The 19,921-nt window shown below is 40.3% G+C and overlaps 1 protein-coding gene across 4 annotated transcripts in view; it reads right to left on the bottom strand.

Annotated features, from left to right (window-relative positions):
- Nucleotides 1–18,216, bottom strand: part of igf2bp2a (insulin-like growth factor 2 mRNA binding protein 2a) — a 32,672-nt gene extending 14,456 nt beyond the window's left edge. For 2 of the 4 annotated variants that reach the window (XM_077617360.1, XM_077617361.1), the window contains exons 1-2: nucleotides 17,848–18,216; nucleotides 16,879–16,939 (exon numbers count right to left, since the gene is read on the bottom strand). In XM_077617360.1, coding sequence (XP_077473486.1) covers nucleotides 16,879–16,939; nucleotides 17,848–18,022 — 236 coding nt within the window. In that variant the 5' untranslated portion in view covers nucleotides 18,023–18,216. Of the gene's footprint in view, nucleotides 1–5,372; nucleotides 5,508–16,878; nucleotides 16,940–17,473; nucleotides 17,508–17,847 lie in introns of those variants that run through there. The other 2 variants (XM_077617363.1, XM_077617362.1) reach the window with 2 other exon arrangements.
- Nucleotides 18,217–19,921: the final 1,705 nt, after the last annotated feature.

The raw sequence follows: 19,921 nt of genomic DNA, 5'->3' as shown, positions 1-19,921 counted from the left end.
TTTCCTTGGAAAAGAGTGCAGGTTGAAGTTTCCGGGAAGACATGCAGGACATGAATGAATGACTGTTTCTGATTGTGCTCACCCAGGGGAAAAAAAAAGAGCGGGGCTAAGCATCACACAGATTTTGGACATTCCACTCTTCACTTCTTTCATCCGCCAACAGTGCAAACAAATTACTTTAATGTGTGACTATTAAATGAGGTTTGAAATGGATTTTGGTCAAATCACAGTGTCATCATGATGTGCAACAGTTTAAATCACAGGTGTCAAAGTGCCGGCCCGGGGGGCCAAATCTGGCCCGCCACATCATTTTGTGTGGCCCGAGAAAGTGAATCATGAGTGCCAACTTTCTGTTTTAGGATCAAATTCAAATGATTAAAGATGTACATTACATTTCCTGATTTTCCCATTTTAAAACAATAATTGTAATTTTTAATCATTTTTTTCTGTGTTTTTAGTTCAAAAATCCTTTTGGAAAATCTAAAAATATATTTAAAAAAGCTAAAATAAACATTGTTTTAGATCACTTGCTTTTTGCATTCATGGGATCAAATGTCAGTTGAGCTAAACTCCAAAAATGAAGTTCAAAAATAGTAAGGTACCCAACTACTGTAGTCAATCTGCGCAATGACATTTTTTCGCCAATTCTTTTGTGGAAAAAATGACACTTTCCCCATTTCATTTCAAGCATGCCTGTGGCCGCACGCAAAGCACCCCGCCTGTCTATCTTTCTGTCTTTCGGCACAGATGGGTAATACCCATGACAACACCGTGGCCTATTTTGTTTACACATACACACAAGGTGAACCCAGAGCCCTTCCTCTGCGCCTCCCTCGCCAGCGTTCCACACCAGAGGAGGATTCATTCAGACTGAACGCTCGTTGAAAACGGCGGTTCGCAGCATCTTGCCAAAAACTGGGCGGGAAGAGAGTTTAGAAATCCTTTCGATTTGGCCTTTAAATAGTTGAGGGTGGCCACGCTTATTTTGAAAAGTCAATATTTACCGCGCCCACCCACACAAGCTAAGACGAGGCGTCTGCACGGGTTCGGACCGGCCCGCTCATCAAGCCTTTATGAAGATAATGGACATATTGATGGAAAAAGTTAAAAGTCCACAGAGACAAATCACATGATCACTTCCAGTAGATCTTATATGACTCATGCTTAGAGTATGGCCAGCAGTAATAAAATGTACTTGTAACGATGACAAAATATGTAAATACAGTGACGTGATGTTGACATTTCGTATAACTTTTGTCTATAAAATTAAAAAATTAAACAATAGCAAACTAGATTGAATACGAGGACTTCAAGAATTAATTGTGGGTGGAATGAAAGATGTACTTACATATCTGACATAAGATGAAAAAGTGGAGTTTTAAGTTGTACTTTACAATACAAATGATATTATTTGGGATAAATATATTGACTTGGATTTTTAATGATTTTTTTCATTAAAATATCATTTGAAAGCAGATTTAGTGCAACAAAAAGTCAAATTAGTTTTATCAATGAGTACATTTTCAGCATTTTACCGTTTCGGATGATATAATCATTTTTGGGTTGTTGTTTATTTTACTTTTAATTGCATTTCTCACTTATCAGTTAAAGGACTTGCTGAAATGTGCTTATAATTATCTGCATTGCTGAAATTCTTATTATAAATTGAACTACATTTTAATCCCCAAAAACACGGATTGCATTATGTAGTCACATTTGACATTACATTTGACATTTATTGCAATCATATTAAATTGCATCCTCCCACATGGAGCTAAAATTATATAACAAGAAATATATATAAATATGTATATATATATTTTCCCAGTTTTGCAGAGGTTGTGTGTATTTAAACCTATTTACAAAGGCAACCATGTAATAAAATGGTGTATTTGCATTAATTAAAAATATCGCTCACCCATTTTAAATGTCAAGGTATTGGAAACTGCTATCAGTATGATAACAATAAAAAAAATAATCACACTAACAGAATACCTATCTGACATCATAATGGAATTCCTGCAATGCAAAATGAGTGAATTAGTAAACCAAAACAATAACTAAGCAGCTCTATTGGATTGAAGAAAAAGCGGACTCTTCTACAGCAAAGGAGAAAAACACGGGTGGAATAATTGTGTTTAATGAGGCCTCTGAAAGCCTTGTTTATATCCTCCTGGTTGTATGCGGGAGCTGTGCCTGTCGATGACGGCTGGCGGGCCCAGCAGGAGGCTCACTTTGGATGAATAAAAAATAGCCTTTCAGTCCACTGGGCCTGTCCACAGCAGATCTGCCTCACTATTCTTTATGCCAACATAAAATGCTTTTAGTTTTGGTTTGGTTTTGATTCCAGGAAGCCGTTCTTCTAGGCCAATTCAGATGTCAAAATAAATGTTGAAGGCTAACATTTGTCACTCGCTTCATTGAATGCAAGAACAATGCATTACGACTAGTAATCGTTCCACTGCACAACACAACTTAATAAGAATAGAAAAGTACTGTGAAATTTCCGGATGGAAAAACTATAATAACATACTCATGGGATGTTTACTGTCTCGATAGAATTATGCCATGAGAACGTTTTGAATTATTTGATGTAAGATTATGCAATTTTGACCCCCCAAAAACGGAATAACAATACAATTTACACACCTAAAGATGATATATCTGCCTGCTATTATATGCCGAACTAATGCTCAATTCTTTAGATGCCATTGCCCTTTTGTGTTAAAACGCTTTGGGACGTTGATCACCGTCATTGGCCCTGAAACATGCAATTTCAAAATCTATTTTACTCAAAAGTGAACGACTGAGGGAAAAATAGTTTTGTGACTCCTATTGGTGAACCTATCAGTCACTTTACCCCTCATTTATGCACGCATCCTTGAATTTCTCTGCACCTGCAGCCTCAACATGAAAGGACCACACCTTCTCGACACACTAAGACTGCGGCGGTTAGGAAGCGCTCGCTCAACGGCCCCGCTAAGCATCTCATCTCAGCAGGAAGCACCCAGGCGCCTGTGATTCTCATATCAACCCTCTGCGGGCGAGAGTATATCTGAGCGCGGCGGCAACCTGCGCAGCCGCTGTATCCTCTCTCTCGGCTTTGCCGGCAGGAGAGAAGAATCAGAATGGGGCGGTGGATGCCCGCACGCGATTGCCTCAAGGGCATACGTAGAGTGGACTTTAATACATTAATACTTATAATGTGGCTCCAGTTTTTTTTACCTAGGTCTACAATGTCTTGTGTGTCTTGTGTCTGTCTTGCTACTGCAACCGAGGAAATTTCCCCAATACGGGATGAAATAAAGTTCTAATCCAATCTAATGTAATCTAAATATATACTTTCACATTCACAGGAAACCGTTAAAAGTCATTTATCCAAGTGTTTGATGTCAATATTTCAGTAAACTCAGTCAGTGGACCACATTTAGTGCTGGACATTTGTTTGCCACCTCCACAGGTTCACAAACACACTATTTGTAAACATTTACCTGGTCTTTGGCTATTAAACCTATTACGAAAACAGCTTTCTGCCCTTTTACATATGTAGGCCTACGTCATGTTAAAGTTTGTCTGTCTAATTGTTTATACAATTAAATCGCGTAAACTGCCTAATTACAGAAAATGCAACGTGGTTGCCTCAGAGTGAAAGTCCATTAATTTAAAAAAAAATATATATATATATATATATATATATATATATTTTTAAACGGGGAGTTATCCAAGCAGTTTTCCAATTCTGAAATATACTACCCCAAGACTCAAAATAAAGTATTCCCATCAAAACATGTAGTATCATCACTGTCACTTGTTTTCAAAAAATAATTACAAATATGCACACACTTTTCCACTTCCGAGAAGATTAGGCTAAACTAAACGAAACCATCTCATTAAAATCGGGTGTAGTATTAGTAGATAAAAGTACTTGTCTCTCTTCAACTACATGTTTGTGCATCCGTATTCAAAAATTCCAGAGACGCGGCTGATGATGCTCATCCCAAAGTTCACACCAAAAATGTCAACAAGCCAAAGACACTCCGCTGCAATTCCTCATGTCAACTTGACACCGTCATTATCAATGTTTTGATTGCATAAACCCAAATAACCAGGAAAGCTACTCTTCACACCGCCTCAGAAAAGCTCTCTGATGTCATCACTACAAAAAAAAGGTCCCGGCGCCCATATATAAAACATCTGAATTTCATTAAGGAAAGCTGTCAAAAGCTCCTCTTGCTATTTAAATCAAAACAATCGGGTGGTTGCACCACAGACGCCACGCGACCACGACTGAGGCTCTGTCGACAGTTTCTTTTTGCGGCCTGTTCTAAATCCATGTAAATTATTGGGGAATTTTTTCACACAGCCACAGCTTGGTAATATTGAAGAGTACCATCATACAGCTAGTATTACCTAAAATGATGTCGGTATCAAAAGTTTTGGACACCAAGTATAAGGTGTACTTTATGCATAGTAGATGGCTCTCCTCCTCACAAGACTTGTCTCATGGCTTTTAGTACTGCAGGTGAGTGACCTGCCACGATTGATTATCCTCACTAGGGTCGCGGGGGGTGTTGGAGCCTATCCCAGCTGGCTTGGGCCCAGAGGCGGGGGAGACCCTGAATTGGTGGCCAGTCGATCGCAGGGCACCAGGAGACGGATAACCATTCAAATGGTGAATTACATTTCTAAAATCCCAAAAATTAAACTGAGACCAACCGATAAAATTTCTACAATGCCTATAAGTTTTTCTTGGGCTATTTTGTGATGTTTTTATATATGCAAGTCCAGTCATAATGTCAAAGACAAAACAACATATGTAAATGGTAGTTATATTTGGAAAAAGGCATACTCTGACAAAGGAAACCAGTACTGTGCTTTTCTGCAACCTAAAAACACAAACAAATATATACAACTTAAATCTTGGTTTTGGATGGTTGTGTTCCTGAGGACATCATTGCTGATTGAAATAAGTAGATTTTCTTTTTACTTCTGCGACAGCAAGTGACCTTTACTTCCATTGACAAAACATTATCCTCCATGGAAAACAATACAAACACATTCCGAAAACAAGTCTCTAATGTAAAGTAACACAAAAAAACTGTCCACAGTTGTGAATATGAGTGTAAATTGTAGTTCCTGGATGCCCCGCACCCGGCTCAGTCAGCACCCTCGTGAAGATAAGCATTACAGAACGGACATCTTTCTCTGACCAACAACATTCACGGCCTGTAACATCACTCCACAAACTCCTGCCAGTGTCCGTCACAAAGCACTTAGTCAGCAGTGCAGCGGAGAGTCCGGGCGGCCGACCTCGCACGCGAGCGACCTGACATCCAAGCACACACGCCAACCCCTCGACGCGGCACGCTTACCCTCACATCCATGCAAAGTGTCCCCCACTTGCTGTGCGGGACGCTTGACAGGTGGACAGAGTTTGCGCTGTCCACTCGCTGCTTTTTGTCGTTGACGCGTGTGGCTCCTTCCTCAGGTCTCATCCTTTAATCTGCCCACCACAAGCTATTATAGCGGAGGGTTGAGCCTGTCCGAGTGCCTGCCTGTCATAGGTGCGTCTCCACACGCTAAAGTACACTACAGCCATACTATTACGGCCACATGTAGTGTAAGTTATCAGCTGCCATTGACAGCGACAGATGTCCAATCCATTCACTGCCAGCTTCTCTCAGTCACAGATTGGACGTCTATCACCGTAAAAGGCAGCTTATGAGTATTAGGCTTAGGTTAACAAACAGATTTCTCATAATACAACAGGGCTATTTTTGTTTAGGTTGCACTGGATGTAAGCAATTTTCTTGTATTTTGTTAATATTCATGCATTGTCACAATAGGTTGAAAATGCAGATGATATAGACAAAGACTGAGTGTATATGTGAGTGAATTCGTTTGAAACGTTTAACATAAAAAAGCAATTGTGCTTCTGAAATTTCAGCCATTGAATGCAAATTACTTCAATTTTGAAATGTTTATCTATAGTACTTGATAAAGTTTCATTTGTGTATGTGCTGCTTGTGGAAACTGAAATATATATTTTTAAACAATTACCAAATTCAAAGAATTTAAAATAATAAATCCATTTAGAATTCAATTTTGAATGAAAATTCAAAAATCATTAAAAATGATTTTGTTGCTAACCTTGAATTAAGTAATGCTACAGCATTTAATTATAGAGGGAAAAAAATGGATTACAATTGCAGCTATGTTGCATTACATCAGTTTCTTCAGCTCAATAGTATTCTACGTGAACCCTACAAAGTGTCTCGTGAGTGTAGATCACATATACATGGAAAGAAAAGTGTCAAGTTGCAGTCTTGCGTGGGTGTGTTTTTACATCCGTTTCTTTTTCCAGCATGTTGAACATGGCAGCCAATTCGCTCTGAGCTCCCTCTGGCAGGCGAGCAGTGTAGTAAGTGTATTTTGATGGGTTTTGCCATAAGAAAATGATATGGCTACACGTTAAACACCTCGAACCTGTGAGAGTATTCAGTGTGACAAAATTGAGTTGTTTTGCATTGCATGACTGGTTTTCCCTGATTGTTTGACTACGACTGAATAAAGACAAAAAATGCTGCATGGCCACTTTACAGATGGTCATGAGTCACCGGAGGGAAAAAAAAAACATACTAGCTCATTGCGTTCTAGGATCAATACACAACATGTCGTTTGTTCGGCGTGAGAGCATACTTTTGTGGTCACGTGTGACGAAGGAGGTTGCTTTGGAGTTGATAGTGTTCCTAGTGTTCAAACTAGGGATGTCCCGATCGCATGCTAATCGAGTCTCAGTCACCTGATTTTGTGGATCTGACGATACCAAGTCTGGATCCGATAAACGTACTATTAAGGACAAGAAACAGCACATGCGTCAATGTCCTATTTTCGATCGATCACGATTCAACATTAAAGGCGTACAATAGGGTTATTCGCGAAAACTTTGTTTTTAAAACAGTTGTGCAGCACAAAATAAGGTTGGTAAGTGTTTTTTATTAATAAAGTTGTAAATAAAAATAGTCCAACGCAATAAATTGAGCTCTCACGGACTGGCGCAAAAAACCCGAAACGTCCAACCAGAGAATGTCGTCGTATCATTCCGTCTTGATGGAAATAAGACAGTGATTGAAACACTCAATTTTACCATTCACATTGGTGTGTTGCACACTTTTGAGCGCTGCGCCCAGAAGAGCGGAAATCTATCAAGCAATTATAATGTTGTCGATTGATAATTTAATCAGGATTTGCGCAGGATCGTTGAATTTGAACGGCTTTTCCGTTTTTTGGTGAGACCTCGAGCAGGAATGTGTGGTCACTGAGGAATTCGGACAACAGAAACGGCTCAATAATTGATTGCTCAGAAGTGATGACAGGGATTACAAACGGATTTAAGGAGCATTTGCAGAAGACTGTTCCCTCTTGTTGGACTCCTCAGTGGCCCAGCAGCCATTACTTTTCATTTTATAATCAGAATTGATGGGGAATACTGAGCTAAAACACATTTTAAAAGGCTTTTAGTAAGGCGGCAAGACATAGGATATTGTTATATTTACTCTTTGAGTGTGTATGCTGGAAATAAATTATTCTGAGGAACTGGGAAATGAGTTATTTTCATGACTTTTTAGATTTCCTAATACTCTGGCACAACTTGAAATGGATTTGGTATATTTATATATATTTGCCTATTTCTTTAAAACTCATAACTTTACTGGCATTAATAATTAATATAATAATTTAATTAATGAAAAATATTTGGCTGTAATAGATGGCATTACACGTTCAATTAATTTTGTTATGGCCTTTGATGGGCGATTTTAAGTTCAATTTGTGAAGTTTTAACTGAGTGAATTCATGCACTTTCTGTTTAGCATCTTTCACTATATTGGATAACTTTATTCTATACTATATGAAACCAGAATGGTTGCCATTCTATGTACTGAATTAAGAACAGCTTCTGCATGCATAAATGCTGTGTAAAATGTGCAGTTAGTAGAAATGCATGAACCCTTTGACTGTCTAAAGAACATTTTTGCAAAAATTAAAAGTCTCTTAGCAAAAATGCACGTTTTGAAGTTAGTGCCATGCTCCCTACACCCTGTAGAAACGAGAAATAATATTTAGAGTCCATCAGGTGTTGCCAGGTTGAAGAAATAATGCAGCCTATCCTAACTGACATTGTGCAAAAGGCAAACTAACCCACTCAACGGGTTGCCAGATAGACGGGACCATGTTAAGGTAGTTTTTTTTTTAAACAAATGATTAATAAATTTATGAATGAAGGACGTCATCCTCATCGCCAAAACGCCGGACCTGGTTGCATCACGTGACTCAAAAGTGGCTCAAGTGGCATTATCTCTGCCAGACTTTAATCTCCTGGCTAAAATGGCTCCAAATCCTTCTCTTTAAAATGAGGCTGGGGTTTTAAGAAGGAAGTGGACTGGACATTGCTGGGGAGGGTGTCTAAATGTATCGGTGTCGAGTGGGCAGTGACAGGTGTCAACCACGATGGGCGCATTTTGTCATATGGCTCTTGTTTTGGATTTAAATAGATTGTGCGTATGTATCTAATGTTGTGTACGGGTACTGCAAAGTTAGGAAGCTGCTTAGTGAAAAAGGCTGAGTTGTTTCAACACATTTGCACGCACCTGCGCACTTGCGTCAGAAATAAATGCGCTTGTTTTACAGTAATGCAGGTAATTGTTCTATTTGTAGACCCGCATGGGCTTTAAAAGCTTCGTCCCCACAACAAATAAATCTGCGCGCGTTTACAAGCTGGCTTGCTTTCATCATCATGATGGGTTCCACGTTTATTTTTCTAAGAAGTCAGTCCGACTCTAAATAAAGGGTAAGATTTGAAAACTCATTCTTAAAGACAAAGAAAACGTGCATTGGAGGACTGCGGCTTTACATTCTAGGATATGAGGTCATCACTGTAAAATGCTTTGAAAACCTGTAAAGTCATACCGTGTCGAAAATGATATAATATTTCCAGAAACCCCAGTACATTTACTTTAATTTACATCAGACATCATTTTTAAGACTTTAAGTTTGAAAATGAATCACCCAAAAGAAATAAAACCCATAAACGGCACATCTGCCAGAAAGTGAGCAGCAGGGACATTTCCTGGTATTTTGCCTACCTACGCGGTTACTACCCTAACATTTATGTGATGTAAAAATGCCACTAAAGATGTGTTTAGTCTGCCAGCAAATGTGTTTGTTCTGATGTACTGTGTATTGCCCATGACGTAAATAGTGACTTTCGAGGGGAAAAAAAGGTTAGGAAATCCCTCACTTGTCTTTGAACAAGCAAGCAGTGCTTTAAAACAACAGCTTCTGTTTTGTCGCAAACACAAGAATAGTCTTTTGATGCTTTTGAAACCTCACTTTTTGTCCTGAAAAAAAACCCATCACAGAAATAGATGAACTGCTGCCTGCCGCTCAGGGAATAACATCACAAAAGATGTTACGGCGAGGATACGGACACGCAAACATGCGTGCGTACAGGATGCGTACTACTGTTGAGGAATGTCAATAAGTAAGCCGCTAAGAATAAATCTGTCTCTGTTACAGTCTCACATTGAGCTTACAGTACACGACATACAGTCGTACACTATTTACACCCACTCATGCACAGCTGGCCTCATTCAGCGCTGCCACGCTGTGCCAGGAAGCGGCGACATTGTTGGAAGGCAGCTGGAGGAAGGTTTTCGAAGGGGGCGGGGCGGCGTTATATGCTGACACAAAACGTGAACATGTGAGGAAGAAGAGACGGACGGATGGGGGTGGAAGAGAATGCTGCAGTGGAAAAGAGGGTGTGACGCTCCCCAGAGAAGGCAGAGAGGTGAAGCATCAATGAAAATAAAGGCCCGTTTCAAGTGTTGAGACCGCAAGAACGTATGCATGACCGCGCCGTCATCAAATATTTACCACGGCAACATTCCAGTTGGTGCGTCACGGGGAAATATCGGCAACTTTATGCGGAGCACGCCATGCACCGTGTGAAACAAGTCACTGGTTTCCTAGCAACGTCCATTTTGACACTGTTAGCGATTCACCTATGATGCAAGAAGAGCAGCTCAAGCGCCTTTCCAAGCCTTCTCTGTCAAAGTCTACGCTATTCTTTTAATTTGGATACAGGAGATTTCTTTTGGTCTTCAATTTTATCTTATACATGAATCTTTTTTTGAGACGGTGACATTTGTTATGGAGAATGAATGAATAAACGTCAAAATTGGACCAGCATCATATTGCAATAGGATAACTGGGCTTTTAATTACGTTACTTCCGGTAAATGGTTGGTTATGATAGCTAACAGCAGGATATTAAAATGAGGTCAAATTTACTGGCTCCTTCAATAGAATCATGGCGCAACATAATATTGGCCAATATTGTATGGTCATCCAACGAATCAATGTCATATCATCATAAAACTCATGATTCACAACACTATTCTCTGGCACATGGGCTCAGTAGTCCTCCATTATCAATCAAACACAACACATTGAAGAAACATACGACCTATTAATGCCAAATATCACATGATACTTCAGCAGGAAGGGAAGGACAGACAGCCGCCAAGGTCGAGTCTTGTATAACCTGTTCACTTTGGTGTAGGGATACATGGTTATGCGATCCATTTTATAGCTAAACAGTCACAATAGGAAGTAAGAGCTAATTTTACACTACCAGACACAAGAACTGAACAAACACTTTTTTTCAAAAGAGTCCTGATTCCCTCCTACTACTCCCTCTCTTCTGTCTCATTCCTAGATGTAACTCTCTAGGCTGTGTTCTAACAATATTAACAAAGCAGATGTGTCAAGTCTGCGCAATAAAGAGATTCCACACATTGCATTTAAATGCTTCAGTTGATACACAAAGTAATAAAAGCCGCCGCTGACACCCGTTTAATATCGTGTATTCTGTAGACAATACATTTGATTCTAAAGCTGATGAGAGATCTATCCATCTGTCTATTTATCTACCTGCATCTAAATAGAAGCTGCTTTTTCAATGTCTTCGCATCCCACCCGGGCCTAGAGGGGAGGCAATGCTGCCCTCTATCAGTGGTGCTTAGATGAGCAGACGGAAAAACGGACACGCACCCACACAAATATTCCCATCTCTGACACTGCCTCTTTCGGAAGTCCCTCTGTGATAACAGAGAAGGCACAATGGCGGGCTTGTGGGGTTTAGATTCAGCGACTGAAACTGCGGCGGTTCGCTTTCCTGCGGTGGGAACGCATACATATGAAATGGGATAAAAACGCTGGCTCCGAGCGGGGGTTATGAATAAGAAAGGTCACAAAAGGGCTCGGACCGTGACACACAATCGGACTCAGCACTATTCCCCCCCTCGTCGTACTTGGAGGAACGAAATAGGGACTGGTATTTTTACTTTGACTGCTTCCTAGGATATGTATTCAGTATGAAATAAAGTCAGAACTCTGACCAGCGAGTGCTCTCAACACGAGCTGGACCTTCAAGTAGTCAGCACTCTCTGCCGAGAAATGACAAAGGTCGTAAAATGACATCCTCAGCTTCGTGCTATACTGCTTATTATCTTCTCGGTCATAGTGAAAATTGGATTTTGTCCCAGCTGATTTTGGAAATATATACCAGAAATAGCTATATTTGAAAAGTTTGGTTGTTCATCTTAGTATTGGGGCCTTAAAATGTCTAACTGACGCAGTAATAATGCATTAAACACAGGTAGAACAAGCACACTTGACCAGTGATGTATGGGGTCAGCATGAGTTTAAAGGTGATAACTGCCGTTCTACTGTGCTATTCTTGTCCTAACATTTCCTAAATGGTTATTTGCGGGTGAAGCCTAAGGTTTTGCAGCATGTGTGGTTTTACCACCACTGGATGCTTAATATACTGCAAACCATTAAATACTCTGGTTTCCATGAAAAAGCTGCAGACTGAAGACTGTGGTGCAGCTTTCAAATGTCTAAGCCCTACCGCACACTGAGCAATGCAGCCGAATGTGACTGAATTAGTTTGCAGTGTGCGGGATTCTGCAAATAGTTTCCATAAAATGCTAACCATTGGATTGTATATTGTTGTGATTCGACTGTTAAGAAATGACGTTACACGAGCTTTCAATACAAAAATTAAGTTCCTGGATGTGAAGTGAGATCAATTGTTTTTTTTTATTCTTCTTGCGTCATTTTGTTTTGGTCCCTTTTATTAATGTTGTACACAAATCTATATTACTCTCTTGTGTAAAAGGAATAAAATTTATATTCTATTCCCTCCTTGAATGAGTACAAACAACTTCGATGTGTCTTTTTTGGGCAATTAAATTCAAAGACCACACAATTCAACACCAGAACCTATCGAGTTAAGAGCATAAGACCAACGTGGACCCAAAAAAGTAGAAAAAAATCATATTATATATATTATAAGACCACACAATTCAACACCAGAACCTATCGAGACCAGGACAAGACAACGAGTATTTTAAGAGTTAAGCGCATAAGACCAAGGTGGACAAAACAGCAAAAAAAATGCATATTATATATATTATAAATCACTGCTACCTGCCATCCAATCTGAGACTGAAACAAAACCAAGCTCCTCAAAAAAAAAGCACGCCTTTGGGAGTTACCACATTAACAATCATGCCATGTTGGTTGTGTTTCAATTCATATAAAATGTGTGGCACCTCTCAAGTTAATGTTCCTGATAAGAACACCAGGGTTTCCTGTTCTCCCTTTAAGTGAGTCACACACTGTATATTCTTTTCACTCTTCTCCATTTCAGTCATGTTCACTGGCTTGCTTCACCATGCAGTGGCCAATTCAGACAAGACACATGCTACTTTCAGCCTTCTCATTTCACCTGTTAAACAAACATCAGTGCACAGTTACACTATGGGGTGTTGATAAAGGATGATGGCAGAAAGTATCACCACCTGCTACATGCCCCAGCTGCCCACCTTCTCATGGAGACCACACCCTTGGGGGCCCTTAAAATTCATTTCACGTGTTGAAATGTGACGCTACGAATGACTGTAACTACCGCATTTACCGAAAAAGTGAGTGACACTTTTTCTCATAGTGTGAACCTGAGACTGACTTATAATCAGCTGTGACTCACGTTTAATTTTCTCACACTGACGAGTCGCAGGTTTTTCAGAAATGTTAATCTAGATGAAGAATAATGGATTTGGTGGGGATTTGTATTAAGATCGCGAGTTTTATAATGTGTTGTGTATGTGCAGAACAACAATTCATATGATAAATTATCAAACGAGCATTTCGCCTGTTGATCTCCATTTAACTGTTATTACTATAACGTATAATAGTTGTTCTTCCTCTCTGATACAATTAAACTACCCCTAAAAATGCCCTTTTCTCTCTCTTCATTGTGCATTTTTTGCCTGGTAAGACTTAGACTCAGGTGCAACTCGTATTCAGGAAAATACGACAATTCACCGCCCTGGCACACATTGTTAAACCAGAGTTAAAAATTGTTATGGGAAAGACAAAAAAAGTGTTTCTGATTCTGACACTATAAGTCATTGGTGTTAAAAAAAACAGGAAAAAGGTAAGATGGGCCATCCCCTCGCACAATTGTGTATTTTGCCGATTGTTTCACGCGGCAACAGGTTCAAGTGGAAAAACAGCGATGCTGAGAGTGCCACGGTTGTGGAAGCACCAGCCCGGTAAAGAGGAGATTCCAGGAGTTTGAACAGTGATTCCCACCAGTGCCGGAGTAGCACAATTTGCAATTCTCTCACATCTAATCTGAGCTATGTGCTCGACCGCGCGACATCAAGTCGAATAGGAGGCAAAACAAACAAGACAGTGCTTTTGTGGATAAATGATGGTTGTACAAATGAGGAGCCAAGAGTTCACATATTACTGCTCATTGATAAAGTCCAATCGTTTTAATTTTGTTTTAATGGGACTCATGTCAACTTTATGTAATCAGGTGAGAGGAGACTTTAGGAGGGTGGTGGCACCTCCTGCTACGTCTCCACCCTAGATCAAGCGGGCAGTTTTTATGGATTCAAAATGGATCAAATAATGGCTATCGCCTTTCACCATTTGGACGTTTAGGCTGAACTCTGTGGTGCAATGCAGAGGTTTACAATTTCCTTTAAATTTATCTGGAAACATGAAATTGGTCTTGTAAATGATTCCGTTTAAGTCAAGTCAACAAACAGAACGGCACGTTTTACTTAGCGTTTATTAACAAATGTGTTGAATACCCCAAAAATGCGCTCATTCCAAATGAATCGGGTATAATATTGTCACACGCAACCATTTTAAGTCCCTTTTGTCCTTGCTGGGCACATTTAATCGTCAAGCAATGCTGCATATCATTTAATTAAATAAACAAGAGATGGATTCACAGTAGGTCAAGCTTTGTGGAAACTGTTTAGCCAGTGTAATTAGAGAAAGAGTTGCCACCATAAGAAAAAACAGACAAACTAACATGTGTACGGATATAAATAGGAGCAAATTAATTAACCCCAATTTCCTCTTCAAATATAATTGCAGTTTTCTAATTAAATTTAGACCATATGGCTTGGAAAAAAATCTGGAGGGGAAAAAGCCTGATAAATAAATTATTTTGTGTTATGGCAGGAAGAAGACTGACTTTAAAATGTGAACAAATGATTTCTCAAAGAAATGCAAGTCAAAATGTTCTTCAGTGAGAAATGTATACGAATGAAAAAAATCCATAGATTTCAGAGTTAAGAAAATGTGACTTTTTAAATAGTCATTATTCTAAAATGATTATGACAAAAATGCAACAGGCTTCATAGATAAATATTCTGCTTAGTTCCATTTCACCAAATCTACTTTTAGTCTTTGCACTGAGTGCAAATAAGACAACAAACAAAAAAAATCCCAACAAATACAATAGATGAACCATAACATTGTACTTGAGAAAGACTATTGGGTGCCTAACAGGAATAATACATAGAATAATACAATTAAATTTTCTGTTTTACCTATTAAGACAGATTCATATGTGAATCAAATTATTATTAAAATTATCTGAGTCCCTACATGCTAAATAAAGAGCATAATGACAAATCGCACACTTATATTATACTTACTACTCTATTTAATTGTAATTACACATTTACTCATTTAAATAGAAATGCAAGACAAACTGCAAATGCTCATCTCTTTACTTAAATGAACTTCATTTGCTTTCAAATTAGTCTAATCCTATTTCAGTGTTATTTTAAGATTTTTGGGGGTGCAATGAGAATCAAACAAATAATGAAAATATAATTATTTTCAGCTTTACCTAATAATTACGGCTTAAATCATGATTTTGGAGGTCGCGTGTCTCGTTTTACGAAAAACCCTTTTCGATCTAAAGCGAGTCGAAAAAATCACGATGTGTGGAAAAGACGCATCCTGCCTGCTTGATCTTATAGGATTTCGCCTATACATTTGGCCCCTCCCCTGCAATGGCGAGGACGGAGTTTGGGGGGTTGGGGTGGGGGTGTTTCTTTACATTCACACATGTGTTGGCCGTGTAGCTCAATCCGCACACGCTAAATCTTTTTTTTTTCTTTGCGGCTCGCACACATGTATGTCCTTTTTAGGGGGTGTATGATCCCGCCCCACGCAGGAAAAGGGCCATCGTGGCAGCCATTATGGGGCTCAGCCATCATGGCCTACGTGCACGTTGGCTGTGTGGGGAGTGGCGCACCCATTGTGCGCCATGTTGGTGAGCTTCTCCAACACGCCGTAACCCACCAAATGGCGTCCCAAAAAAAAATCCAAGCAAGACGTTTACGACGCTGATTTGCTGACGTAAATCCGCCCCCCTTTTAAAAAATGTATGTGTTGTGCGTGCGCGGAAGAGGGGGGGTGGTCGCTAGAAACACTATAGTATTGGGTCACGTGATACTCTGCAAGACCGTTGAATATTTACCTTTTTTTTTGTCACGCAACGTGGCCTCTCCCTGTTGGCGAGGGAGCGGTTTTTGCGCAATCGAAGGGCTTCGTGGAAGCCTGTAGAATGCGCTAAAAGTGGGGAAAGTGGGCTGTGGTCGCGAGCTATTTGGTAAAAATGCGCAATTGAGGCAGATCAACGCCTGATTGGTATGCAACTCATTGTGCATTGCGTTGATAGGGACTCGGCGATGGGGGTTGGGGCGTAATAAAAGGCATTAGCGTAGTCAGAGTCCAATTCAGGTGTTCTAACAATTAAAATAGACTCTTATGGAATAGTGCATGCATGCCATTTTGCAGCAAAAAATAAGAATAAAACAAATTCACCTTCGCCACAATTTGAGTTGTACAATATATGCATGTGGGGGTTCTAAACCAGAAATACACAGTATTTACACAGTTATAAATGTTGATTGTCCTATCATTACAGTATTTACACAGTTATAAATGTTGATTGTCCTATCGTTGTCTTTTTGTAAATAATTACCCCAAAATAACTATTAATATTGACTAAACGTGCTGTAAACATTCCAAACACTTCAACAAAATACAAAACAACATGTAAAATACAATAAACATGAATGCAACACAGTTGACAGATGAAATGATTCAAACTGAATTTCAATGCTTGGTAGGTATCATTTTTTGACTTCTAATTGAGAAACACTGGCTCATATAGATTCTGTGTATGTTTATGTATGTGAATGTGTGTGTGTGTGTGAGTGAGTGTGTTTGTGTGTGTTTGTGTGCGTGTGTGTGTGTGTGTTTGTGTGAGTGTGTGTGTGTTCGTGTGCGTGTGTGTGTGTATTTGTGTTTGTGTTTGTGTGTGTGTGTTTGTGCGTGTGTGTGTGTGTGTGTGTGTGTGTGTGTGTGTGTGTGTGTGTGTGTGTGTGTGTGTGTGTGTGTGTGTGTGTAAATGACACAAAAAAGGGCCTACCTAAGCTTCTTGGGAACAGAGTAGTCCACTTCTATCACCTTGCCGTGCAATTCCACTTTTCCTATGGGAGTAGAAGCAATAAAAACAATATATAACATAATCATATATTATATAATAAAAAAATAAAATGCTAAAAACAGTCAGAGTGGGAAAAAACGCTCATGGGAATCATTCGTCTACAACATAGTAGTAAGCATGTAGTACCTTCATGTACGAGTGTACATGTGGGAAATGAGCAGCCATGCTTTGCTTGCGAACCGAACCACGCTCAACAGGAGGGTTCGATTCTCAAGGTAAAGGTGCAAGAGGGTAAAGAAGAATGCATCTTTTTGGGGGAGGGGGTCCTGGGGGGCGGTTCCGAGTGGCCTGGCGCTGCAGCCCCGGAATTATCCTCTCACCTCGCCCCCACCCCCTCCCCTTTTCCAGCTACCTGTTTATGGGCTCTTTCCTCCGGACCCCCGCGACCCACCGCCAAGACACCTCGTAAAAACACAGCCAGGCGTCCGGTGAACACGGACGTGACAAGTTTTCCGCGCGAGCGTCGCTCGGCCGCCTTGAATAAAATCACGAGAAAAAATAAGTGAAAAATAATTACCCCGAGCATCAAGAGCACCCCGTGCGCACGCATTCCAGCGGGGGAGACCACCACCACCACCACCACCACTACCAAAAAAAGAGGCGCACTCTATATCGGAATCCTTACGCCTCATGTGGCGACTGCCTTGTCTTAAAGGGAGGGGATATTAAATCGCCTCTTTTAAGATAAATAAATAAACAAGTGTCCGGCGATCGATCATCGACTCAATCGGTCTTGACGCGCGCTTGAAACATTCGGGCAGAATTATACACACATATACACACACGCGCGCACAAAAAAAGCATCCAATTAATTCGTGCATGTGCTCTGGGTGACTGTGTGTGTTATTTTTGAAATGGTGTCATCTCCTCAAGCATCACTTCTTTACTCACCCGAGAGAGTGTCGATAGCCCTCACGGCCGCGTTCTGGTCGGGGAAATCCACGAAGGCATAGCCGGATTTGAGTAGGACCTGCTCGGCCGCGGGCAGCTTCCTCTCCCCGAAGAGCTGCTGCAAGTCCTCCACAGTGACCGAAGGACTTAGATTCCCAACATATAGCTTGTTCATGATCTGACAGGAGCGAGGGTTTGGAGAGGGGTCCAGAGAAAGAAATCCCCAAAGATCCTGAAGCGAGGCTGCAAAAAAAAAAAGAAAAATGAAAAATAAAGAAAAAATGAAAATTATAAAAAAAAAGGTGGCGAGGGAAAAAGGGGGACGTAGTAGTTATACCCCCCTTGTAAAGAAAAAAAGACTAAGCTATAAGCAAAAGCAAAGCCCCCCCTTGCAGCAACTCCGGCCCTGGCCAAACTCTTTTTCACGGGGACTCTGAGAGTTACGACACTACTCTGGAGCCAACAAGCACCGCCTCTAAAATAAAAGCGCCCCTAAAAAAAAAGAAAAAAAGGTACGCCTAGTGCATACGAGGGGTTCCCTGCTGGTTTGGACACGAATGGAAAACACCAGAAAGTGGCATTCAGGGTTTCCCCCAATTGAAATTGGACCCCTGAATTGGTTCGATTTGATTATTTTCCTTCAGTAAATGGAAGCATACGCAATCTGATTAACGCTATGGTGCCCATTACATGTTATTACATTATATAAATGAAATTGTAACGTTTGATTACGTTTAATTCAACCCCAAAGTATTATATGTACGTGTTTTGCAATATCACTGAATACACAACTGCATTGTTTATACTCCAAACAATTCTAATTGATAAAATCAAATTACTTTCACCTAAAAATATAAACTAAAACATTGGCAAAATAGAAATCATTATTTTAATAATCAGATTTTTGCAAAAAATATATATTTGTTTTAAAAATTGTCTCTGCTAAATCGCAATTCTATTTTTGGTCATAAAATAAGCGCCTATGAAATACTGAAACCTAGGTTCACTCCCAAACATGTCACAATACATGCGGTAAATAATTAATCCTGAAGTGTTTGCAAAAGCAAAAGCCATAAGTGTGTGGAATAACGAATATAAATGCGTATTTTGAAAAATCTGTCATTTGTCATTATGGGCCAGGAAATCTACATTTACAAACAATGCATTTTTGTCTCTCATCTCATCTCATCTCATTTTCTGAACCGCTTTAGCCTCATTAGAGTCGCGGGGGGTGCTGGAGCCAATCCCAGCTGTCTCCGGGCCAAAGGCGGGGACACCTTGAATCGGTGGCCAGCCGATCGCAAAATGCATTTTGTTCAGTTCACAAATATGAACCTATGATGGTTCTACTATTGTTTCCAACTAAGAGCCTCCTTTCGCCCTGACCTGTGCCTTGTATTGTGTCAGCTATAATGAAAGCATGTGAGCCGCCTTGATTGAAAGGCTGGCAGTGCATGAGTAGCTCTTCTTGGTGGGTGTGTGCATGTTCACAAGGTGGAGCTTCTCTGTCATGGGGGGAAGGGATGGGGGACACACAAGAGGGAAGGCCTGTGACTGAGAAAATAGCGAGTACTTTCTGTACTGCACACTGAAGGAAGGAAGGGGGTGGGCGTAGGCGGGCCCTCGACGCCCACTCTGGGGTCCTCTCCACGTGACTTTTTAGCTCATCTCTCCCCCACCTCCTGTGCAACATTGCTGCCATCCTACAGCTGCAGATTGACAGGGGGGTCACAACCTCCGGCAGGCCTACGTACAAAAAAAACAATGGACATGCATGGGTTCGAGACTGCGGTTGGTTCAAGTCTTTTAAACCTGGAATTTCCAGCCAATGCCTCGACAAATACATGTGGTTTGTTTACATCCTACCACGGACCACGTAAAGGCCAAGTAGGTCAGTGTGTTAGTCGTCCAAGTTGTGCTTAGTAGTTTGGTCACCATCTTATGTCTTAATATTTCTTAATACATTCCTTTTTACTTTACTTTGTACTTTATACTTTTTACTTTAATGTTTTTACAACTTTCTTTGTTCTGTTAGCCTGGCTTCTTTCTGCTACTTCTTTTTTGGAACCATTCA

Source organism: Stigmatopora argus, chromosome 13 (genome assembly GCF_051989625.1).
Source record: "Stigmatopora argus isolate UIUO_Sarg chromosome 13, RoL_Sarg_1.0, whole genome shotgun sequence".
Taxonomy (NCBI): domain Eukaryota; kingdom Metazoa; phylum Chordata; class Actinopteri; order Syngnathiformes; family Syngnathidae; genus Stigmatopora; species Stigmatopora argus.
This window is presented reverse-complemented; position numbering and strand designations above follow the sequence as displayed.